The sequence below is a fragment of the Topomyia yanbarensis genome, chromosome 1, assembly GCF_030247195.1.
Source record: "Topomyia yanbarensis strain Yona2022 chromosome 1, ASM3024719v1, whole genome shotgun sequence".
NCBI classification, from domain to species: Eukaryota; Metazoa; Arthropoda; class Insecta; order Diptera; family Culicidae; genus Topomyia; species Topomyia yanbarensis.
Window position 1 is genome coordinate 54,134,687 of NC_080670.1, and position 26,879 is coordinate 54,161,565.

Below are 26,879 nucleotides of genomic sequence, written 5' to 3' on the forward strand. Positions count from 1 at the left end.
TTTATGTGGGGAGATCAATTTATGGCCGTGTCGCCGTGGTCAGCCCACGGTCGCCCAACACAATGTTGCTGTTGCTGCGGCTTATAGTCACCCTTCCAGCAGCCAGGAAATAAATTGTGGTTAACAGAAGGAAAGTGGATGGACGCCATTGATGAACATAATGTACGTTAGCAGGTGGATACCGTTAGTAGGTAGGAGCAACTGGCCTTTGATCAATAGGAAATCGTTGTACTTTGATCGTCTGGGCATATTTCATGCTTGTTGTTATAAGTGAGGCCAATACGTAATCTGATTTTGTCCAGGCGGTGAAATATTGCTGTGGTAGTAAATTTTCTGAGAATTCGTGATCTGAAGCACTTCTAGGTAGATTTTTCGTGGAAAAATAAATTCAGAGAAAATTTTTTGTTGTAGTTTTCATTCATTTGCCTTCTGATGAAAGTCGTACAATATCGAATCTCTTCTTTGACTGCTTAGAATGAATCTGTTCGTGCTGAATGGAATAAATATTCATTGAAAAATCCATCTGACTTATTCAATTGAATGTCGTACAATTTTATTTATTTCATTGAACATATCAATAATAGCATTTCATTTTTACCTGGTGCTGTACCAGTGTGGTGAAAAAAAGAAATAGACTGATTACACCCAAGTTTGAGTGAGTGTAGCACCAGCTATACCGGTGAAAAAGTGTTTCACGTTTTCGGTAGCCTCACTGAGTATTGAAAATATTCAGATTTTCATTCAATGAATTCCGAATATTTGTAACTTTTCTTCTGGCCTAGTTTCTACAAATGTCTTAATTGTATTACGTTCAAAGTTCCACTGCTCTTTGCTAGATTAACGTTATAAAAACTTCTAATCAAATCAATCTGATGTTTGTAGTTAATCCAATTTCCTAATCACCCAACAAATCTCGTAAAATCCCAAGGGTCATGTCAAAAATTTTAAACGATTTCAATTTGGGTCCTTTCACTTGAACCGAAAATCTCGATAAACGCTCACTTCCAAAAAGAAGGCTAGTCAACAGTCGCCTTTATCAGCCTTGTGATGGGAGTCGATTCGAGTAAGTCAACCAATCTTTCAGCCCTTTCCCAAAAAAAAAGAAAACCATTCCCGGTTCGCAGCTTACAGGTCAGTTCGATTCACGCGCAGACAAGAAACATACATTTAGGTGTCAACCATTCGAATGCGTTGGATGGGCGGCCTACACACCGAATTGTGATTGTTTGCGCCATTTTTGGGAAGATAAAGACGGAAAATCGAAGAAAAAAGGGAAAACTACCAAATCGAATCGAAAAATAATCAATTTAACACATGGGAATCGATCTGTTGAATGGGGTGGACGCTTTTCGGCGCTAGATCTCGTACCATCGATTCGTCGTCGCGGGCATCGTCAGACCGGTAGGTCACGTCCTGGGATTGATATATAGTGGGTAATCGTGAGTTCTGTTCTTTGACAGTGGGGCAGTAAAGTAGATTTCTCTAGCACGTGGGGTGGTAGGATAGAGTTAACCCCAACCTGATTTAGTGTAACAGAGTTGTCCTTGGCCCTGGGAATTCATGCTTTCGATGTTGTATAATCTAGATAGAATGTCCAATCCAATATGTATGGGTTACCGTGCGGGTACTATTCCAACAGTGTAAGAATGATAATAAAAATATTATAAAGCGACAGTTTACATGAATATTACAGTGATTACTGTGATTGCAGAAACTATTTGAATAGAGTTCCGATGTCATCATTGAGAATTGTCGGGCTTTATTTTTCACACCTTCCATCCGATTTTGTACCGTTTGACAGTGTTTTTTGTCAAAATCGTGCTATACATTGATTACGCTTGAGTTTGAGAAAATCGGTTCGGCCATCTCCGAGTAACCGATGTGCATTTGTTGGTCACGTACATTCATACACACACATACACAGGGAGAAATTCCACCGCCGGGAAACTCTGACGGTACAGACTAGGTCCACCACCAGTTGAGTAGTACGCGATGTAGCACCAAATTCGGGTGATTCGTTGCAGCGCCAGGTTCACCGCCGCAACGTACATCGTTATCGGGAACAATCTATCGCCAAGGAATTCACGATACGGTAAATTCGCCGCCATGGACTACCCAACAGAATCGGGAGAGAAAGGGGAGCCAATTGGCTCACGAAACAAACACCGGTAACGAAAGAAATTCCGTTGTTGGGGAACTCTCAATCGGAGTTGGATAATATCTCAGTTGATCTCGACAAAGCTGAGAGCTAAATGGCTCAAGGAAGCGGGTATCGGTGTCGAAGGGAATTCCTCCGTCGGGGAACTATCGGTTGGAGTAGGGTGAGTTCACCGTTGGGCACTATCCAAGTATATCGTGATAAGGCCGGGAGCTGAATGACTCACGGAAACATGAGCTAAATGGCTAAAGAAATCAACACCTAACCGGGTCACGGGAATGAGGGCTAATGGCGACGTGATAGATGAATACCAGAAGTAAGAGAAGCACTGAGAGTTAAATTAAAGCTATTCCACGAGCCAAGTGAGGCTCCGAGATAGAGCAGAAGAAAGCACAACGATCCCCCCCTCCCCCACGAAGTTTTACCTTGACGTACTTCCGTGAGGAAGAAAGGCGTGAAAAGTAATGATTGTTTTAGTGGTTAGGCACGAACGTGAGTCGTGAGTCCCACACAGTGCCAATACACTACAGGCCGGGCTTTTGAAATTTTTTAAACCTTACTAAAAAGACACAGGGCAGCTCCGACGAAACGAGTCTGCAACTTCTGCTAAGATCCTAAGATTCCAATAATCGACGATCTTAGCAATAAAAGCACTCTAGCCCAACCGGAGTGCCAACCGGCACATCAGGGTCGACGCCAGTAACATCCTGATTGAAGCATACTGGTCATGTCGAACGAAAATTAACAGAATATGGATCATGAATTGGACGGCGACTTTGACACTATCAGCTCATTGAGTAAGATAGTTTGACACCGACTTGAAATGGCGAGTGGGATAACAGCACGGCTGTCTCCGTCTCGACAAAACCATGGCAGGTCTCCGGGTACGTTCAAAAATCTAGTTAGTGGTACTATGTTCAGTTGGAGCATTCCCGATTTTACGCCGATCCGACTCTGAACACTATTCCCCATGAAAGTTAGTGACCTTTCTGCTTCATAGATAGATCATGACAAGCGGCTATGTACAACGAGTAGAGATAGCGGCCCGGAGTTGGGACCCAATAAAATGGAGAAAAAATAAGAAACTCACATATCCGTTCGCTAGAGGTGGGTTGGTGAGGTCACCACCACCAACAGCAGTTGTACTCATTCAGCAACAGCAGCGGCAGTAACAACAGCCAGAGCAGAGCGGGATGAATTACACCTCACAGAAGCCAAAAGTAGTGGCAGCGAAGTACTTGGTGGAGGAGCTCCACAAGTTTGTGGATGCGAGAAACAATGTCCATAAGGACATTAAGGAGATGGTAATCAGAATCCGAAAGACGCCATTATCCGCCGAGAATGAGTATGACACGGCAACGTGGACGGCTGATGTAGCTGAGCATTGGCGTCGGCTAAGGCTACTATTTTCCTAGCCCTTACGAAGCAGGGTAAGGAGAAGCAGATTAGAGTGGAGAACACCCCAGTTTCCGTGACTCGAAAGAGGAAAAGATCCTCACCAGGAGACGGAAGACCAGGCGAGCCCAAAAGGCAGACGCTCGAGAATGCAGTTGATGTTACCGGAGAAAAGGACGACACCCAACAGGGAGAAAGCTGGAGTACCGTTGGAGGTAGGAAGGAAAAACACGGGAAACAGTAGAAGAAGAAGGAAGAGCAAAAAAGGGAGCATAAGAAGAAAGGAAAACCTTCGGCTAGTGAAAAGGTGCTAAAGGGAGATGCACTGATCGTCGAAGCGAACGATGCGACGTCTTACGCCACTCTTCTCAAGAAAAAGAGAGAAAACCCAAAGCTGAAGGAGTTGGGAGAGAACGTTGCTAGAACAAGGCGCTCTTAGAAGGGCGAGATGATCTTCGAGCTGAAGAAGGATCCTTTTGACAAGAGCTCGATCTACCGCGAACTAAACTGCTAAATCCTTGGGTTGCGAAGCGAACGTGAGAGCCCTGTCGCAGAAAGCCGTAGTCGAGTGCAAGGGTCTAGACGAGATAACGACCATAGAAGAACTGAAGGGTGCACTAATCGAGCAGTGCCAACTGGATGTACCGGCGACTATCCGGATTTGGAAATCATATGGGGCACCCCAAACGGTGGCGATTCGACTACCAGTGGCCGTTGCTTGGTATGCTCGCTAAGAGTCACTCCGCGAGTTACTAAGCCGATGGAGCGATGTTTCAGATGATTTGATCTCGGACATCTGGCGAGGAACTGTAAGGACCGGGACAGGTCTGCACTGTGTAGAAAATGGGGAGAAAAGGGGCACGTTGCAAGAGACTACACGAAGCAACCAAGGTGCATAATCTGCAAGCCGGAGGACGGAAACGACCACACGACGGGAGGCTTCAAATTCACGGCGTACATAGAGGCAAAGGCAGGCCAATGATGATGGAGATAACCCAGCTTAATCTCAATCATTGCGACATTGCACAGCAAATCTTGTGGCTGCCACAAAAGGAACGAAGTGCGATGTTGCAATTATTGCAGAACCGTATCGTTTTCATCCCGATAACGGTAACTGGGTGGTGGATAGTGCAGGGATGGCTGCATTACAAGTAATGGGCGGTTTCCCTGTCCAAAAAGTGGTGGATATCACACATGAAGGCTTCGTGATCGCCAAGATCAACGGCGTATTTGTCTGTAGCTGCTATGCTCTTTCCAGATGGACACCAAAGCAATACAATCGGATGCTGGACGCACTAACCGACTCGTTAGTCGGACGAACGCCGGTTGTTATAAGAGGTGACTTCAACGCTTAGGCCGTGGAATGGGGTAGCAGGCTGACTAACGTAACAGGTTACAGCTTGTTGGAAGCGTCGACGAAGCTGGATGTAAGACTGTGCAACGAAGGTTCCACTAGCACATTCCGTAAAGACGGTCGGGAATCCATCTGCGATATTACATTCTGCAGTCCTTCGCTGATGGATACCATAAATTGGCGTGTACACACATAGCGACCACCAAGCTGATCAGCGAAATTGTGCTGACAGCGTCACTCGAATTCTGAGTGCCGATGAGCTGTCGGAAACAGTAACTAGGGCATGTGATGTAACAATGCCGCGGAAAATAGAGCCGAGGAACTACCGGCGTCCGACGTACTGGTGGAATGAAAGGCTGCGGACTGCCTGCCTAAAACCCAGAAGACGCGTTCAGAGAGCAAAATTTGAGGCAGTCAGAGAAGAGTGTAAGGTAACATTTCGAGCAGCCAGGGCCGCTTTTAAATGAGGGAAAGTGTTAAGCAAATTCGCCTACTACTAGGAGCTTTGCAGAGAATTAGACGTTAACCTCTGGGGCAATGCTTACCGTGTCATTCTGGTTAGCATCAAGGGTCCAATGACGCCAGTCGAAATGTGTGCAGACAAACTCAAAATTATCGTCATTTCCCGAAGCACAACCTAACCTCATGGCCGCCTACACCGTACACTGATGCAGACAGTAGAAATGCTGGTGATAATCGAGTCTTCAACGATGAGCTTCTTATAGAAGGTCTGAAAGCGAAGAAAGCTTCCGGCCCGGATGGTATCTCCAACGTGGCACTGAAGACAACGATCCTGTCGTTTCCGGACATGTTCAGGATAGTCCTACAGAAATGCCTGGACGATGGCTACTTTCCGGATAGATGGAAGATTCAGAAGCTGGTGTTACTGCCTAAACCAGGGAAACCACCAGGAGATCTAGCATCATCTATATGCCTACTGGATACTCTCGGCAAGCTCCTGGAAAGAGTCATACTCAACAGGTTGACGACTACAGCAGAGGAAGTTAGGATTCCGGAAAAGGATTACGCCATCCGCACAGTCATCGCGAGCGCGCAAAAAGCATTGAAGCAAAAGAGAAGGGGTGGTGCGCCGTGGTAGCGATAGACGTGAAGAACGCGTTCAACAGCGTTAGCTGGGAGGCAATTGCCGTAGCGCTGCACAGAATGCGGGTTCCGGACTATCTGTGCAAGGTTCTGAAAAGTTATTTCCAGAACCGAGTACTAGTCTACGAAACGAACATGGGGCAGATGTCGATTGGGGTCACGGCGGAGAGAACTTCATGGCTCCATTTTCGCTCCAACGCTCTGGAATATAATGAACAATTGAGTGTTGACATTGGAACTGCCCAAGTCAGTTGAGATCTTCGGCTTTGCAGATGATATTGTTCTGATGATAACAGGCGAGATCCTTAAGGAGGTGGAGATGTTGACGGCAGGGACAATAGGCATCGTGGAAACCTGAATCGCTAACGCCAAGTTGCGCTGGCTCACCACAAGACCGAGGTAGCACTGGTCAGCAACCGTAAAAAAATCCAGCGTGTCGAGATCAGCGTCAGAGGACAATCCATCCCATCGATGCGTTCGCTGAAGCTCCTGGGTGTGATGGTCGACGATCAGTTAAATTACAACAGCCATGTCGACTGTGTATGTGAGAAGGCTGCGAGGACGGAGGAGCAAGAGGCAGCACGAGACGTCTCCTGGCCGGTGTCTCATCCACAATACTGAGGAATGGCGTATCGGCCAGGGCTGCTGCGCTGAACTCAAAGCGGAACCGGGCGAAGTTGACAAGCACGTTTCGCCTAATGGCTGTTCGTGTAGCGAGTGCGTACAGAACGATATCGTCGGAGGTGGTAGGCGTAATTGCCGGGATGATTCCCATCTGCATCACTCTGACTGAGGACGTGGAATGCTACCAGCGGAGAAATGCAAATAATGCAAGGAGACTGATCTGAACGGACTCGTTGGCTAAGTGGCAGCAAGATTGGGTGACGCTGAGAAGGTCGACCCACCGACTCATCCCAAATGTGTCTGCTTGGGTACATAAGAAACATGGAGAGGTGAACTTCCATTTGACGCAGTTTTTTCGGGCATGGATGCCTTCGGAAGTACCTGCATCAGTTTAGACACGCTTCGTCACTCCTTTGCCAGGAGTGCGTGAACGTGCAGGAGACATCGGAACACGTAGTTTTCGAATGTGACAGTGGACAATATCGTCGAAGAGATGTGCCACGACGAGTATGTCTGGGACGCTATCAACAGAGCGGTTGAGAGTATACTCTCCGAGCCGCAGAGAAAGTGGCGAAGGGGCCAACAAAGTTGCATCATTGGCTAGAACGCCGCCGGAAAACACAAATCGGGTTTCGGCAGAAATTCCGCCTCCGAGGACCAGTTGAATAGTACGCGATGTAGCACCGGGTTCGGGTCGTCGGGGCGCCAGCAAACCGGACGTCAGGCTCCACCGGAATCGTCGGACCGACCTCGACACCTAGTGGGTAGCTAGTGAGTAGGATAGATCCACTCTCGGGGAATAGACCGAGTAGACCGCGTCGAATAACTAGAAGTGGGACGTTGGTGCGCCAGTGAACCGGAGGCTACGCTCCACCCGGAATCGCTGATTGAACCTCAGCACCTATTGGGTGGCCCGTTGAGTAGGTCCACCGCCAGGGACTAGATCGAGTAGACGAAGCGGAGAGCTAAATGGCTCACAGAGACGTACATCGGTATCAGGAGCAATCTTTCGCCGGGTAATTCACGGTAGGGTAGATTCGCCGCCGTGGACTACCCAACATAATTGTGACAAAAAAGGGAGCTAATTGGCTCACGAAACAAACACCGGTACCGAGAGAAATTCCGTTGAAGGGTAACTCTCAGTCGGAGTAGGATAATATCCGAGTCGATATCGATAAAGCTGGGAGCAAAGTGGCTCTAGGAAGCGGGTATCAGTATCGGGGAAAATTCCTTCTTCGGGAAACATTTGGTCGGAGTATGGTGAGCCAAGAAAATCGTGATAACGTGACTCACGGAAACATGAGCTAAATGGCTCATGGAATCAGCATCTAAACGGCTCGCGGGGACGAGAGCTAAACGGCAACGGAAACAAGAAGAAAGAGAGGATTCGAGAGTTAAATCAAAGCTCGTGTGTCGAGCCATTCCCTGAACCAGGCTCCGAGATAGAATAGAAAGGTGCGACGAAAGCACAAGTAATTCCTTGACGTAGTTCCGTGGGAAAGAAGGGCCTAAAAATAAGGATTGTTTTAGTGGTTAGGCACGAACGTGAGTCGTGAGTCCCACATAGTGCCAATACACTAAAGATCAGGCTTTTGAAGCTTATTATAAAAAAACACACACACGGCTGTCGTAGCTAGGTAGCCGAAAACGTTCTCTCGAGAGTAGTTGTCTCATGGCGAATCGTATAAGTTTGCGTTGGATACCTTCAATTTGGTCACAACCGTTGATATAGTGCGGGCTCCTAATCGTCGAACAATACTTTTGAGATGACCGGACTAGGGAACAGTACAGACTGTTTAGGCAGTATCTATCCGTGAATGATTTGGTAGCACGGAAGGTGAACCTCAGGTTTCGTGATACCCGACCAATAATATGTGAGACGTGTTGCAGTTATAATTTATTTTACGAAAGACTTCGCGCCGCCAGATGTTTCATTCTCTAGTTAACTTTAATATCTATTTATAATGACCCCTAGATATGTTGCAACTTTTCAACACTTTCTTAAGAATACCCCATAAACTATAGTTCGCATGTAGCAATTTCAAAGCATTACGGATTTCAGGGGGCACCCGCAGTTACCGGTCACCGACAAAAGTCCACAGATGCAGAGAGGGAAAGAAACAGAGACTTATGGCACACGGTTGATTAAACTTTCAAGCATAATATTGATTTTTCCTTAAATCAAACCCCGCTAGTACACGCTGCCTGCCCGGTCCAGTAGGAACTGCCTGCTGGTGAGTGGCACTCTTTTTCTCTTCCCTCATCCGGTCGGTTTAAGTGCAAAAAAAAGGTACGAACCCCCTGAAGGAAGCTTTTCACCCAATCTAAGTTCGCTGCTTTGTCGAACACAGTCTCAATATCCAGCTGCTGGAAAACGAAGTCACTGACTGGTACCTAGCAATCGTTCGGTGCCAGAGGGGTACTTAAAAATATGATTTCCCCAATTTTCCGTGGTTGCTTTCCTTTCACTGGAACTGTGTACTGTAGACCGTCCTACACGGAAGCTAACGGTGGAGTGGTTTTTTCTTCTTGCCCTCTTCACCACAATCCGAATCTCAAGCCTTTTCCTTTCTCCGGCAGTCATTCCGCCATGTTCACATATATTGGTATTTTATCCCATCGTATCGGTTGTAAATTGATTTCGAGCAATTCATCCAACTGGAAGGAAGGCTTTGGCAGAGAACAAGAAGGATTCGATTTGGTGCTGTGCTGCTGGTCGAATTGGAAAGTGCCGGCTCGATTCGACGGAGGTGTCAGGACGAAAGTAGGGCAGCTCGAAAGTAGGATTGTGTGAATTCTGGAACAGAACAGCAGTGCAATCAAATATGGATGATACATGAATAAATTAGAGAAACATTTTTACTTTCCTTGTACACTTTCGGCCGCTGCCGGCAGCTATTTTTGGGCGCTTGTCTCGTGACGAAATGGTGATGGCGTAAATCTGCCGGCACGGTTCCGAATCGTTCCATAGAGAGCGAGAGAGAAACGGTGCTTCACCGTCCGGGGTAAAGAAGTCGCATTGAATAAAGAAGTAGGATTAGTTGTCACCAGAAAGGTCGTTTTGTTCAAGCATGGGGCATTAGTTTGGCTTTCGAGGCTGGAAAGCTTTGGTCCTTGACCTTTCAGTCCGAGTTTTCAGGATGGATTTTTTTTCAGTTTGACCATCCAACCGGAAAGTTCTCTGCTAAGTATTAATAGACTATACTGTAATATTTTCGACCTCAATCTGCTGAATAAAATAATAACGCAACACTCCTTCGAAAAATGTCCCCATGTCGCTCGTCAAAAGGCAGTTAAACTTAATCTTATAAGAAATATGAGCTATTACGATGGGGCACAAATATTTGTATTTATCCAACCGCATAATTCCTCTGCCAGCATAACGGGATTTTTTTTCCACGGCCTCTGAACCATTAATACAAATTTCGACCAAAACAATCTGCAATAAATCCCACTGACTCGAGAACTCATGGTCCGCCCCACTTCGATAGAAAACAACCAGCTGAAGCACTATTCAGCAGTTAAGTGGAAATAAGGTTCCATAACTCTTTGACCGATGGGACGAGTGGGAAAAAAGGACCAACGAAACGACATCATAATTTATGCCTCCAGGATTTTCCCTAATTTTTGTCGTCATTCACCGGCGGGTTGAAATAGCCCAGCTTGGGAAAGGCTTACTGCGCACTCAGCAAGCCACCGACAACTGGATTTTCTCGCTTCATCTGCTATTTCAGTGTGCTTTACTCGGTCCGGTCCGGTTCGGCTAGCTTCAAGTTGAATCGATGAAAAGAACGTTTCCCTCAAAATCAACGGAAACCGCACCGAGCAAAGAGTCAGCAGGGGAGCAAGCTGAAGAACAGCATACACATAAAAAATCTGCTGGTGACCAAGAGCCAGCCCCGAACGACTACAGGATGTCCGCCCCCGATCCCGAAGCGGAATCGGAAAGGCGTTCAAGAACACTCTCCAAACCATTCAGCAAGCGATCCATCCGCCACCACCATCGCCCATTTCGAGCGAGAAATAAGGGACCACGTATGGCCCCGGAGCTCCCGAGCAGTTTCAGTCGTCAGTCAGCGGGGGGAAAGTGTCGACCGAAGAATACCATATAAAACCGTGATTCGTGTTGAAAGTTAATAAAAAGGGTAAATAAAAATCTGCTTTTTATGCTGCTGCTGGTGGTGATGCTGTGCATGGGAAAAATGAGCTGCTGCTGGGAACCACCAGGCAAGGAAGCCCTGGTTCTGCGGATGAATGCGGGATGCGAAGACGATGACGCTGACGTAGACAAACGAGAGTAGGAACGATCCAGTGGGGACACACTCCCACTGCTTGTACCCAATCATGTGGTTTATACAGGAAGTAGGGGAGCGTTTTTTTCACTCACCAAATAACAGACCGCACATTATTGCATTATAAATTTCGACTTTAAAAGTTATCTTGTGCTTCAACCGACGTGGAGTTGAAGTGATTTTTGAGTTCTTTTTTCGTTTTAAAAATCCGGGCTTGAAAAGTGAGAAAGAAATATTCTCCCATAGTGTGTAGCTGTGGATTTCGGACCTCCGATTAGCATAACTCGTGTTTGCTTTTTAGTAAGAATTACCTTTTTATTTTTAATCTATTAGGTGTTAGTTCAAATTATAATAATTCGATAAATCTTACATTTCTAGTCCAAAATTTCTGTGTCCACTGTCCAACGATTTTACAATTTTACAATTTTTTATAAGTTTTATAATTGTTGAATGACGTCCTAATTGTAAGAAATTTTAACCTGTTGTGTTCCTGTATACGTAGGTATAATTAATCTGCAGGACACTTAGCTCATTTTAACTTGCGTGTATTGCCACTTCAGATGAACTATAGTTAATTTCTACTGCGCATTGCCCGGGTAACCCTTTCGCGCCCCGATGCTGGTTGATCATCATTTGGACCTGAAGTCCACTTCCGCTGTACCACCAACGTCCAGAACCGCTAGCTTCGCTACCGATCTATGCAGTACTTAACCCCTGGCCGTCACGTCACGGGAACACTCGTAGAACTCGTCCTCGCAACCAGCCATTCCGAATTCGATCTTCCACCACCACTACCAGATCTCCAACTTGAATTGCTTTGCCGTCAACAGCTTGAGCTTGAGTTTATGCGACCACCCCTGGCTGCTACTCCGTTATCGATCTGGACTAGCTGAAGTTGCACAGGGAATCAGTAGATAATTATGCTGGGGAATAGCTTAACTTCTTTCAATGTGCAACTCCTGGTAATCCTAAAGTGTTTTATTGATCAATACCGGCACCGGCCAGGCCCGAACGTAGATCGCGGAAGGAAAGGGAAGGAATGTTAGTCCGATACTTGCTTTTGCTAGAGGTCGTATATACTCCCGATCAGAATGAAATAACAAGATTATAACAGAATACAATTTTCGTAACAAATTCTGATATAACTTAGGTCTCGTTAGTAGTTAAAATAACAGAAAATTATAACAAATAACAACGCGAGATATAGCTTTGAAATCTTTTTGATATGTGTTTCTAATTGGGCTACTGCGCACTCCACAAATATCACGGGAGGAGGAGATATTTGTTAATAAGAATAGAAGTTGGATTTTTCATCTTCTTCATCGACGCCAAAGAGGGAACTCCACTATTTGGACTAGACATCGATCCATCAACTCATGGACCGGGGACCAACGGTTTTACTTCCCTTCCGAAGGAAGACGTGGCCACAGATGTTTTCAACTCAGAAAAATATTAAGGAACTCGGTTGGGATTGAGCCCAGACCAACTGGAATGAGTGGTGGTCACGCTTACCACTCAAGCACCGGCGCCGTCGCCGTGTCATCAAACCACTTAGTTGCGTTTGGTGATCTTCGGGAGGTATTCCGTAATCCAGCGGCTCCAGAATTAATTCAGCAACTGCTGACACAGGGCCCGATTGCAGTGAACCACATTCATTCCGTCGACTAGCTTTCACTGGTGCTTAACATCGTGAAACAGTTCGGTGTGGAAGCTTCTTGCGCCTCCGAGTCCATTGGCAAGTACGTCAGAGGCCTCGAGTTGACAATAGATTCCGCCTCGCTGAGCAACGTGTTGAGAGTCTCGTCATCTGGCCTACGCACGACGGACAGTGATGCCAGCGCGTTCTTATCTGACCGAACCATGCGTTCCCAAGATCCTCCCATATGCGACGTAGAGGGAGGATTGGAACGCCACTGAGTATCTGCGTTAGTGAACGTACCAGCCAGATTGTTGTTGATTCGGTGAAGTTCTTCGTTGAGATCGCGACTAGCACCAGCGAAATTTGTGCCCCGGTCGCCGTATATCTCTAACCGCCATTTTACAGGACTCCATAGTGAAGCTGTGCACCACTTCGAGATGCCCTGCACGTATGGTTAAACAGGTGAAAAACGCTATCCAGCGCTTTACTGCGCCGCGACCTTACTTAATCAGCATGGGCCAGAAACATAAGTGAAGGGGCGAACGTGTGGTGTTATTCTAGCTCGAGGAAGTCTGAGAATTGCTGGGGAAGCTTAGTACACTTTACATCACTGGCGCTGCTTCCTGGCTTATTTGAACGCAACTCTCATCTCCGACACGTGAAACTTTTGGCGCATTTTGTTGGTACCAATCAACGATAAACTTCGTAACGCAGTGTTGCTTTGGAAGGATGATAGGGAACTTAAAGTCAAAAGATATCTGTTGAGCGTTCGCGATTCTGCTGTCCATCCGCAAGATGACTTGCTCGTCCAAAAATGGCGATTCTCGACTGCTTATCCACGGATAGATCTCAGTTCCTGGTGAGAATAACAATTTCATCTCCATAGGCCTCGTTCTGAATCAATTTACAAATTGCTGAGTCGGCTCTCGTCAACTCGTTCCGGTTCAACCAGTCCCTCTTCGAAGGAGCTTCCCTTTTAGTTCTGCAGCGAAGAATATCCACAAACCTGTGCACGTACGCCATAGCTCGCAAAAGGAGCTCCCATTTCGAAAATCTTCCAAACTGCACAAGCTGTTGCACGCCAATATGGTGATGAAGATGAATTAGACGTAGTTCTTCTACAGTATCCACTATTTTTACTTTCTGCTGAGACCAAATATCGGTGTGATGACACAAGAATGCTGGAGCTTGAAACCAGCGACTTTCGCAGCTGATATTTAGTCCCTTGTCCCACTTTGTTACCTCGCCTGCCACGGGATGGGAGCCAACGCCATTCATCAACCTGGCTCAGATTAAGAATTTCCGTCACTCTGAAGGCATCTATTTGGCGATATTTTTTGGGATCCGACCACAACCAGGAAAGGCAGGCACTAGAGTGGCTCGACGAGTTATCGGAAGTGTATGGCTATAGATTACAGACTTAGACAACCTCGCACCGAGAACAGCCGCTGATAGTTCCAGTCTGGGAATAGATAAGAGCTTTAATGGAGCCAAGGAACAGGGAACTGTCGAACCTTCGACAATGCGAACATATGCTACTGCTGGCGTCGACGTAACAGCGTAGGATTTGCACTTTCTCGAGCTCCTGCAATGATTAAACCCACCGCCTCCATTGGCCAAGCATTTCGTCGATTATTTTTTCAGCCCAGACCGCCATATGTGTTGTACGAGTACCTTCCCATGTACGACGAAAACAGCTACTAAACCAATAGGGTCAAAGATACTCATGACAACCCGTTTCATCCAGTAAGAGTGCTTGTATGTCTTCCCGGGACACGCCTTGAAAGATGAAAACATCCGCTTCTGGATTCCAAATCATTCCAAGAACTCGTTCGTACCGTGCTGATTTATCCACCATCAATTTCATAGACGATTCTGCATGCTCCTCCCCGACCCGTATTAGAACGCTGTGTGAGTTTGACAGCCAATTGCGGATATTTGTATTTAAAAATTTGTGTTCATCTGACACTAAGTCTTAATGAACTAAACTAAAAATAATTAACCTAATGTAACAGCAAACGGTGACGAAATTGTGATGAATTATAATTGAGGTCAAAGTGCTCGGCAAGCTCGTTGAAGCGACGAACCATAGCTAAAATCGGACTATTAGCAGCGTAGTTGGTGTTTCGAATTTCGATGTGTAGTAATTTCCGAGGGCGAAGAACACGGGTTGGGGCGTAGAGGTTGATTGGTCCAAGGAGATCGGGAACATCATACTCAGCAAACAGAAGCTTTGATATGAAAATGTAAATGCGAAGTATGTCTACGTTCTTGCAAAGTATGTAGTCCTAATAGTCTGCAACGGTTCTCATAAGGTGGCAGGTTCAACGGATCATTCCAAGGCAATTGACGTAAAGCATATCGTATGAATTTGCGCTGGACAGCTTCAATCCTTTCACTCCACGTTGCACCAGACGATGTTTGCAAATTCCAACTGCGAGCGCACCAGTGACCAATATAAAGCCTTGAGGATCCCGGAATTCGCTAGAAATTTTGAACATAAAACCTAGAAGTCGATTTGCTTTGTCGATGGTCGCTGACAGGTGATTGGTATAAGTTAGCCTTTCATCGAGAATAACGCCTAGATCTTTTACGTGGTCAACGCGTTGCAGCTGAGTTCCGGCAATGTTGTAGTTAAAATTAAGCATGTCTCTTGTACGATGAAAACTGATGACAAAACATTTCGTAACACAAAGGATCAACATGTTTCTTTGACACCAATTGTAAAATGTATCAATGAGACACTGTAACTCACGGCAATCGGCTTAATTCCTTATCACAAGAAATATCTTCAAGTCATCGGCGAAAAACAGTTTCCCTCCACGCATTAGAACAAAGACCGCATCATTCACGAACAATGAAAATAGTAATGGACCTAGTGTACTACCTTGGGGAACTCCGGAATTATTGCAAAAAGATTCAGACACGTTGTCGCCAATTTGCACGACGCACTCGCGGTGAACAAGGTAGGATCGAAGCCAGTGGCAGAAACTCGAGGTACATCCTAGTTTATCAAGCTTTGCAAGCAGTATCTCATGGTTAACTGTGTCGAAAGCGGCCTTAAGATCTGGGTAGACCGTGTCCACCTGGAGTTTCCTGGATATGTTTTCAATGCAAAACGATGTGAAGCTAACTAAATTCGTCTCAACCGATCGACCAGGGAAGAATCCGTGCTGACAAGTGCTTATGTAATGTTTACTAGCAAAAAACAGCACCTCGTTTATAAGCGCTTCGAAGATTTTCGACTCAACTCTCAGCGAAGTGATTCCCCGGTAGTTAACGCTTTTGTTATTTTTCTTGTGAACCGGAAACATGACTGAAAACTTCCAATCATCGGGAAATTTTTGCTGCTGAAGCGACACATTGAAAAGTTGCGTCAGTGGGATCGCTAAGATATCGGAACATTTTTTCAGAACAGCAGACGGCATAGCACTTTGTCCTGGAGCATAAGACGATTTTGTTTTCCGTATTGCAGAGAGAACCGATTGTACTGAAATAGTTAATACATCCATATCCACTGCACCAATGGGAACATCACGAGTCGCGTTTTCGAGCTCGATGGCAGATGGCACATCAGCCGTGAAGATACTTGAAAAGTAGCAGGCAAATAGGGAGCATTTTTCCGCCGTTGTAGTCGCTACTTCGCCATTGTAGACCATCCTAGACGGAAGACCCGTTTACTTTCTCTTCGTTTTAACAAAAGCCCAGAATCCCTTCGGATTTCGTCGTAAGTTTTGTTGGATGCGGTTCACATATCCTTTGTACAGCAATTTATTGTAACAGCGGTACTCATTACTGGCGAGTGCAAAAAAGCGCTTGAGAATAGGGCATCGACGATTTGTGTACGCACGTAGGGCTTTGGCACGGGTGCGTTTCAGATTCCGAAGCATGGCGTTAGACCATGGTGGCTTCTTGGGAGGTTGATATTCTGGCACGGATTTTTCAACACAGTCAATGAGTAGTCGGTTATAGAGATCGACTGCAGCATTTACATCAACTTGATCAAGTAGTACACTCCAGTCAATCAGCGATAGGGTGCGACGTAGTGCTGCTAAATCAGTTTTACGAATATTACGACGATTCACAGCTAAATCTTCTTCATATTGTGGTGAACTAATGATGGAAATGGATATTTCTAATGCGGGATGATAGTTATCCAAAGGAACGATAACACTGGAAGCTTCACTCACAGAACACTCAGGCAAAGCATTCTCACTGACGAACACAAGGTCAAGAAAACGGGATTGATGGTTGGAAATCGTGCTTACTTGATTTAGTCCGTGAAAAGCCATCCCGTCCAGAAGTAAGCGGCTGGCAGGATTTGTTGTCGAGGATAACGGGTTAGGGTAAGCGTATCCACGTCCAGAAGAAACCCACATCAGTCCTGGTTGGTTGAAATCACCAAGAACTATTATCATATTGTTCGCATCTGCCTGAGAAGAAGCGTGTTCTATAGAGTCGAGATGGAGCTGCGTAATAGTGCAGTCTAGTCGCTTTTCAGGAGGAATGTAAACAGCTCCAATAAAGTAGCTCTTCGTCTGCGTAGTAATCTTCGTCCAAACAACTTCAATGCTTGATGAACTATCCACACCAAATTCAGAGGAGGCTAGTGCGGAAGAAACAGCGATCAAAACTCCCCCGCCGCGACCATGAACACTGTTATGTGCGCTTCGATCCGCACGATAAACCGCATAAGAATCCCCGAAGAGCTGCATCGATGTAATACGATCATCAAGCCAAGTTTCCGTCAGAACATAAATATCGTAGTCGCCGTTAAGAGCAGCCAAGTACAAGTCCTCGATTTTCGTCCTTAGCCCTCTGACGTTTTGGTAGTATAGCCGTAAATCGCCAGCGCCACGTGGCAATCGTGCCGACATGCTGAAGGGGCGTGATGTACCCGATGGCACGCTAGAAACCAAAAGGTTTTCAGGGAGCGGATCGTCATTTAAAGCAAAATACTTGCCTGAGAAGGGAGTTCGGAAGACCCCCTCACGACCTCCGAACGCAGGGCCGGGACGACTGAGCTGGTCGCTGGCTGGTAGCGCGACTGCGTCGGAGCGCTCGGGGGCTTCCGTAGTACGGTATAACAGGCGTCCCGGTGATGGCAGCGCAGCGTGAATTTGTTTGTGCAGTCTCGGCGATGGCGGCGAAATTATTCTTCGTTCAAACAACGGCAAATTGTCGGAACGAGTTGTACCCAGTGACATGCGTCCCGATGGTGGTTGAATTATTCCGTCATAGCTGATTGAACTGATGATGGTGAAGCAGGCTGATGAGTATCGGCCTGAACTGGCGATTGATCTGATCCAGCTGATACGGTGCGATTGCTCTTGAATTCGCGGAAAAGAATTCCTTCGGGCCATGTTGAAGCGGATAGGGCTCGCGCCTTGAGCTCAGGTTTGATTCCAACTTTAAACGAGATGAAATTTATTGTGCTTACGTCACGATCCTTTGCAACAAGTCTAACGACTTCCACGTCATCGGTGATAAGACGTTGTTTCGCCAGAATGGAAATTTGGTCAACAGAAACATCGCGTGCAATACGTGAGAGGTAAAGCCAAAACTTTGGTGTACGATCAGCTACTGTTATAGTGCCAAGAGATGGTGAAACAGGCATACCAGTACCACGTAATAGAGATGAGACATCAGATTTAGCCCCATCTTTATTCGGGAAAAGACGGCGAGCTTTGTTACGACTGACTTCGGCAAATGGACGTTGAGTAGTTTTCGGTGTCAACGAATTAGAATTTATAAGGGCCGTAAAATTCGAACGAATCTCCAACTTCAACTCAGTTAGTATTTCACCCTTAAGTTGTTCGACAATTTGGTTATGTGCACCTAACACCTCTTCCTGTCCAATCTCATAGGCAGCTCTTACAGCTTGTCGATGACGCTTATCGGACATCAGATTAGTGCAGGATTTGCATAGCCAAAATATCTGCTTATTATTTAATACTTCGTCAAAGCAGTTTTCGGCAATCCCGCTGCATTTGGGATGAAAAGTAGCATTGCAAAATCCACGGCAGGAGATGTGTGTTCCCGCAATATCATTTGCACACGAGTGGCACAGCAGCGTATTCATTCTCATTCAATCACACCACACAAAGTCGAACTGTTGTGATTGCACGATTCTACGAACAATGCCGCTCCACAAGCCACTGCTGTCTCGTAAATGAGCGGGTTGATAGGGCAGCAATAAAATTGATTTTCACGGTAAATTAAATTGCTTCTTAACGGATAACACTATCTTTGATTGGCCTTCGTCACCTCACGGGATCGTAACACAAATAACAAAGGTAAACTAAACACGTAACACGTTAAAAATCAAAAAGAATATGGGAGCGTTGTTTACTCAACTGATGCAAACGAACGTTGTTTACTACTTATTGAAGCCCCCCTTCGAATGCACCAGCTTAACCTGCGGTGCCAACAGTACTGTTTCCTCCTCAGTATGGACACTGTACAAGAAATCACCTGGAGGTAGTGGTGTTTAATGATGGCAACAGCTGCCACGTCCATTATGAACACTTCGATAGGCATGGAAGGATCTTCATAGGAATAACTGAGCTGATCGATCTTCCGGGCGAATGAAACATCTCACTGATATCAGCGCTTATAGCCGCTCCAATCTGCCGAAATGGACATAGCACTGATGGAAGTGGTGCAAGTAGATCCGGACCAGCAAGTAGATCTGAGTTAAACGAATGCCCTTGGACCTTCGCTGCAGCATCCCATACTAATCAAACCATGTTCGGTTTACCTGTTTCCGGTTCATGGCGACGTTAAGGGGTAGACACCAGGTTCGTTTAGGATCGAAACTGGCCAACTCCTGCCGATCCGCCTTGTGCGAATACCCCTTTACTTGATATTCTTTCAACTGGTGTATGACGTCGTACAACTCGGGCTTCGATGTTGCATGACATTTGAGGCCGCGGAATCTTTTCTCTGCCATTGGTTTGCTGTTCGGAAAATCCACAATATCATATTTCCATAGCAAACCCGTTTGGAACTGTCCTGACGTGGTCCGAGAATTTCCCGTGTACATTTATCATCATCGCTTTCAATCACGGTTGATGGCTGCCCCACACTTTCCAGTTCTAGAGACGACCATGTGAACCTTCCATCCCGAGTTCGGATTGACGGTGACCAAATCGAGATGATCGACGAATTCGTGTATTTGGACTCACTGGTAACCGCCGACAATGATACCAGCAGAGAAATTCAGAGACGGATCTTGGCGGGAAATCGAGCCTACTTTGGACTCTGGAGGACGCTCCGATCGAACAAAATTCGCCGTGGCACGAAGTTGATTATCTACAAGACGCTGATTAGACCGGTGGTCCTGGAGGACCAACGCGCCCTTGGAGTTCTCTAACGAAAGGTGTTGCGTACCATCGATGGTGGCGTGCAGATGGAAGACGGAACGTGGCGCAGGCGGATGAACCTTGAGTTGCATCAGCTGCTGGAAGAACCATCCATCGCGCATACCGCAGAACTAGGACGTTTGCGGCGGGTTGGACACGTCGTAAGAATGTCGGACGACGACTCGGTGAAGATGGTTCTTGAGGGCGACCCTACAGGAACAAGAAGACGGGGCGCACAGCGAGCACGGTGGATCGACCAGATAGAAGACGACCTGCGGACCCTCCGAAGACTGCGAGGCTGGCGACAAGCAGCAATGGACCGAGTGGAGTGGAGACGGCTTCTGCATACAGCAAGAGACAACAAGGCTCTAGCCTGAACGGTAAGTAATATACTCAGCTGAACAAATTGTGTTTTGCTTCTATTTCGTTGAAAGTCGCAGCAACGCGTATTAGCTAGTAAATCATAAAAGCATCTTTGTTTCACTTGCGTGTGCAAAAAGATGGGTGGGTGCTGTCTGGATTTTAACCAGAGGGCCGTGTCGGCCTTTCGACTGGTAATTTAAATCTAATGTTGATCACCGTAAAACTGTTGTCGAAACATTTTTTAACGAAAACATACAACATCCATTGTTTTATGTATTTCTAAGACATTTGGTACATGAAATAAATTAAAAGCAGCCTTTTGAAACACCAGGATCAACTCAAATCCAAAATTTTTCAAGTACTATGAATGCTATTTTAAATAAAAGATCAGGGTGGCAGTAGATGTCCAAAATAACTTGACTAAGATAATACTGTTACCGTTGTAAGTAATTTGTGTAAAATGTGAATATTGGATGTTTTTTGTAATGATTGTCAAATATCTACAATATTTGCCCTGAAGATGAATGCGTAGACCTTCCAAACGTTGGTATTAGACGAAATATAGATATTGTCGTATGAAAACCGTGACCAAAAAGCCATCTCTTCATATTAAAAACAAAGTGGTCGTCCTTCCTACCATCCACGTTTCATTATATCCTAAGCCATTTAGCATCAAAAATTCGAATTCAATTTTTGAATATTCTAAGGGTTTTATTTTTTCACGGATGAACATTTTTTCGCATCCTCTTAATTGTGTCCGCTTGAGCTAAAATTTTGCAAAGCGTATTTTTTCGAGGTGCTAATGCTGTTGAGGTTTGTTTAGCTATTAAATTCGATGGTCATTTGTTTTCCATACATGCTATTGGCACACAAAAACACACTCTCCTGAATAGATGCTCCCTCCGTCGCCTTTATACAACTAGCGTGAACTGATTTAATAAAAATACAATAAAAGATTTGTGACTGGAATTTAAATGAAATAAACGAGAGTCAAACATGAATTGAGTAGGGAGTAGGTGTGCCATTTCCATGTACACAAATTATTGTTTGAAGGTCGTACAGTAAAAGAAAGCCAAAGTAAACAAGGGGCGCAAAATTGGAACCCCGGCAAGGGCGCCAGAAGAGCAGGCTACGACCCTGCCTACATTCTGCAGGAAGAAATGGCTTCCACAGTTTTGGTTTAAGATTATTTACAGAATTGAAAATTTGAGTTCAAATGTTACGAAAACCCATCTTTGTTTCTTTCAACAACATTTGTTTGCTAAACCCACATGAAAAGCATGCATTCATAGCGAAAAATAAAATCGCGTAAAATAAGATTAGTTGTTGTCTGTATCTAATGTAGTGAAATTGAACTCATTAAAAAAGATGATTTGTTTTTAGTGGTTCTATTTATGAGAATTTCTGCAGAAAACAGTCATAATCCCTGAATAACAACAGTTGCTCTAGAAATATTTTCTATATTCCCTTATTCATTCCGCGTCCCACTAGCTTAAAGTCCCAACCCTCGTGCGAAAATTTCTATCAATTGCAAGTCGTACATCAACTAAATCGCATTCACCTCAACCACCAGGCCTACTCAAGCGGTGCGAAATCAGCGACGGGCATTCATCTTCCCGCGAAAGTGATTGCTCCGCAGAAACCTATCGCTTCTTCCGACCATTATTGTGGTTGATGTACGTGCAAACCCGGCACGGTTCGATTCATCGGCCACACCATCAGCATCAGCATCACGAGCATTAATGCCATATCACGGCACACGAATCGGAGCAGGTACCGCTGCCGCTGCTGCCACGCACCACGGGCGCAGCAAATCAAATCACTTACCAATTATTGTTAAATTTACGATGCTATTCCTAGTTTGTGCTACGATAAAATCCACCCGACACCGGTACACACCGCCGTCGGTATCGCGGGCATTCTGAACCGCCAGCTCGCCCGGTTGCTTCTCGAACAGGAAGTACGCCCGGTTGCCGAACACGGCGTCGTCGGACCAGCGCTTGGCCGATGTCACGTCCCGGCCCCGGGTGTCGGCGCTGAAACGAGAAACGAGAAACGACTATCAGGCATCAGCGTTTGTCACACAGATTGCGGTATAGGGTGGACAGAAAAAAATTGTAATACAAATAGGTCAAGCTGATTCCGATTTTATTCTATTATATAATTTAAAAGTTTTAGGGTTTTTGTTGAGTAGTAATACGCATTTCTTCTATTTCCAATAGTCGGCAACCCTAGAGCACAGATGGATTCGCCTAGCCTTCACTGTGCAGTATTCGACGTACTTATGTAGAATATGGTTCCGTCCAAAAAGAACTGTTCTTATCTATCTTACTAGAAATTTGAGCGTATTGCAACGAATAATAATTGAGTGATTTAACAAAGAGGAACTCAAATTTCATTTCATTCGTTTTTACATGCGGATCAAAGTTGGCCCGTTTTAAATATCTAAAATTTAAAAAATGTTGAGAATAAAATCATATTGTGCAAGGATTTTATTAAGTTTTCTTAACCAACAATATTTATTTCAGGGTACATGAAATTTGTTAACAAGTTGGAAACTTTCTATAAATAAATCCAAAACTTAAACCACGCATCCCTCAAACTGTCAATGTAGCGAATCATCTGCAAACGTTTTAAATTATTAACCTCTGCCATCGGATCTCGGACTGTCCTTTACCATTCGGAACCACTGTCCAATACTGTTTCCTGTTTTTTTCTCCCAGAGTTCCGCGTTATTCGATATACACGAACCGTTGCAAACCAACATCCTGCTCCAGTACAGTCTGCAATAGATGCAAGCAACCTTGCTCGTCCTCCCGTTCGATTGTGTTGAACTTTTGTTCACCATCTACAATATTGATGATGATTATGATTGAGATTGAAATTGAAAACTTAATTTTCCAGCCAACCATGCTGGAGCGAGTTTTATTCAGAAGGAGACACTCGGTGGGACAACCGACACCGGAATCAGTACACCCGCCGTAGCGAGGATGCTACGCGGTCCTGGCTTGGCATTCAGCAGAGGTACGCCCCTGATAAACGCAGTACGTGGCAGCAATATTGATTTGTCAACAGTTCACGCTAAGTTGTCGTTGCGATAGTTGACAAGAAATACGAACAAGGATTGAGTTATTATTGGAGTCGTTTTCTGACGAAACGCGAGACGAGTCTTGTCCGTATGCGTACACATCAATGAGGAGGTATTTATCGTGATAGTATACTGAACGGTGACTTGGAATCACTTACCCACATAATTTTCGTCTTTGACAGTAGTACAGTATGTTGGCGTAAAACCGCCTATACTAACTCAAACTTGGATGAAATTGGTGTTTCTATTGAAAACATGGAAAGTCGTAAAACTTTAGATTTAATCACTTTTTCTTGCGTGAAACATTACTCTGAGAAAAAAAGTGAAAAACAAATAGAAAAATTTCCTTCATTACTTGCAAATGATTTTTATCCAACTGAGCAGCTACGTATAGCGTCCATGATGTACCGACTTTATCGATGTTTGTTTGCGGGCTTATCATCCCTTTGTGGATTTAAAGGTAGCGTTCGATTCAGTTAAATGATCTGTGGCACAGTGGCGGCGCTAGACTTTTTGCCTAGACCCTATTTTCATATTTGTTCAGTGCACCATATAAATAACGCCTTTTGTACATTATATTTATGTAATTAAATGGTAAGGTTTTCCTTTAAAAACCGCGACACGTATAAACGATCTAAATAGTCAATGGACAAACATGGATTCACGCTTGAGGTCTGGTAGAAAACCCATCTATGAGCGCATACCACATCCAAACCGTTATAAATTTCGATTCCGTCAATGAAATATTTTCAAAGTTGCAGGGGATATACTCGATTACTATATCTTTCGAATGCCGAGTACTAAATAAGTAGACAAATATTTTTTTGTTTATAAAGATAGGACCAAGCCCGTGGGTGTTTGCTGGTAGCCTTGTGAAACGTGTCATAAAACTTCAAATTGCAATTTCTCTCGAATCCCTCGATAGATCATTTTGAAATTCACTGAGAAGATGCTTGGATACTGTATCTTTCGAATGTCGTATGACAAATTTATGGTCATTTTTGTTAATAACGGTTTTAGGAACACTGTGGTATGTGTGACTACTCTTGATGGTTGGAGCAACTTACGAAGCACCACAGGTAGCACTACTGAGATGAAGAGACGAATACGGCAGAGGCAAGGATGATGCAGCACCGTACGAGGGAGAACGAGAAACGATGCAGGCAAGCACGGATCAGAAAAACCTGTTTTAATCCACCTAGCGGTGCAATTGTGCCTTTCTCATTTCTCTAAACTATGGCACGGAGGCTTTTTATGTTCAACATAATTGTGGAAATGTCCATTACATTCTTAGTACACTTTACACTTATACACAATGGCATGCCAGCCACGAACTTGATGAGCTACGTGTCGACGGTGAAACACTTGAAACAAAAAAATATCATACTCCATTAGCCTAATCAGCATTAGACGAATGTTATCTGCTTGCTAACTCATTTTGTCATGCGGGGGTGGGTATGTGAGGAGGGCGAAAGTCCCATGAACAAACGACTCCCCAGCTTAAATTGGTATGCTTTGTGATATAGTGGTGGTTTAAAGATGATGGGGTTGAAAGGGAGGGGTATGAGGGCTGGATGGGGTGGTGGTCTGAGGGGTGATTTAAGGAGATTTTCAAAGGAGGGGAGTGAACAGTAGAGGGGGGTGTAACCCCTCTCCGTAAACCATCAACTACGCCCCTGTTAAAATCCAGAAACCTTATGCGAGTCGAAAAAAAAATTTGGCCGGGATTAGGTTGACGTTTTTCAGAGTGATTGCATAACCTTTCTATATGAGAAAGGCAAAAATGTGCCAAAATCCAAAAAAGTGAATCGTCGTCAAAATTTTTTTCGAGTTTGCATCAAATCTCGACGTTTCATGCACCTTGAACACATTTAGCATCAAAAATAAAAATTCTATTTTTAATTTTTCCTATAGTTTATATGAGAAATTTCTGTGTGGCCGCACTCTGAACCCCGTAATTCCGGAACCAGAATTCCGATCGATCCAAAATTCAATAGCAGCCGATGGGAAGGTTGCACCTTTCATTTGAGACTAAGTTTGGGCAAATCGGTCCAGCCATCTCTGAGAAAAATGAGTGACATTATTTGACACATACGCACATACATACACACACACATATATACACACATACACACACATACAGACTTTTTCCGATCTCGACGAACTGAGTCGAATGGGATACGACATTCGGCCCTCCGGGCCGGGATTAGGTTGACGTTTTTCAGAGTTATTGCATAACCTTTCTATATGAGAAAGGCAAAAATTGAGAAAATTTTCTTCATTACTTGCAAATGATATTTATCCAAAATGAGCAGCTTCGTATAGCATCCATGATGACTTTATCGGTGTTTGTTTGCGAGCTTATCATCCCTTTGTAGATTTCAAGGTAGCGTTCGATTCAGTTAAATGATCTGTGGCAGACATGACTTTCCGATCTTAATCATTAAGTTAGTTCTGAGGTGAAAATGAATGAGGTTTTCGATAAGTTGGTATATTTTTAAACACTACTGACATGTAATAACAATGTTAACCACGAGGCAAAAGGAAGTGTTGCGAGTACTAATAGGACGCTTGCTTAACCCTTTGCGACGCGATTTTTTTTACATTGTTAATATTGTTATTTTTAGCTTTATATAGGTTTTCGGGGTCACTGATTCTGATTCTGACGTCGAAAATATAAAATTCAAAATGGCGGATCCAATATGGCGATTGTGCTTGGCTAAATTTAATTTTTTTTATATTAGCCTAAAACGTCTTACAAGGGGGTTTTCGAGGTCGCTGATTCTGATTCTGACATCAGAATCGTAATCAGCGACCCAGAAAACTCTCGTGTATATAGTTTTATGCTCATTGCATCAAATTCGCAAATTTCGTAAAAAATGGCTTCAAATTCTGTTATCAGAATCATAATCACCGACCTCAAATCACATAATCTACTTTTATGCTAGTTAAGAAGTTATCCCTATCTCTCAGAATCTTTTATAGACACACATATTAATAAACTCCATTTTTGCATATTTTTATAACTTTTTTTTTGAATAAACCGACCTACGAAAATTTTTGCAAAAAATCTATTATTCAATTCAAGTTCAATATTTGAGATACTAACAAAAAAAAATTTAGATCTCGGGAACTTTTAATTCAGACCCATCCGAATTTATTGTAGATTTTCGAGTTTTTATTGTTTATAACTACACCCAAAACAGACCCTGTAAGAATCGCTTACATTAATGCAATAAATACGAGCAAAAATTGCAAGCGTTCTGGTAATGTGCGAAAATTGCAAGAAGCTTCCTTGCATGTAATGCAAGAAACAGAAAAAAACGAATTTTGCCTATGTATTAGCGATGTATGTGTATTGGTGACGCATGTGTTAGAATAAAAAGTCAGCTGGCATTGAAAAATGAGCCCCGTACAGGGAGGTCACTAACCAACACCTAATCCATCCAACCATGGTATCAGATAATTATGAGTGGATAAAAGTCGTACATAAACACT

The 26,879-nt window shown here is 44.5% G+C and overlaps 1 protein-coding gene across 3 annotated transcripts in view; it reads right to left on the reverse strand.

Moving 5' to 3' along the window:
• Positions 1 to 26,879, reverse strand: part of LOC131677633 (hemicentin-2) — a 709,680-nt gene that overhangs the window by 185,185 nt on the left and 497,616 nt on the right. For all 3 annotated transcript variants that reach the window (XM_058957531.1, XM_058957529.1, XM_058957532.1), the window contains exon 4: positions 22,121 to 22,329. In XM_058957531.1, coding sequence (XP_058813514.1) covers positions 22,121 to 22,329 — 209 coding nt within the window. The remainder of the gene's footprint in view (positions 1 to 22,120; positions 22,330 to 26,879) is intronic.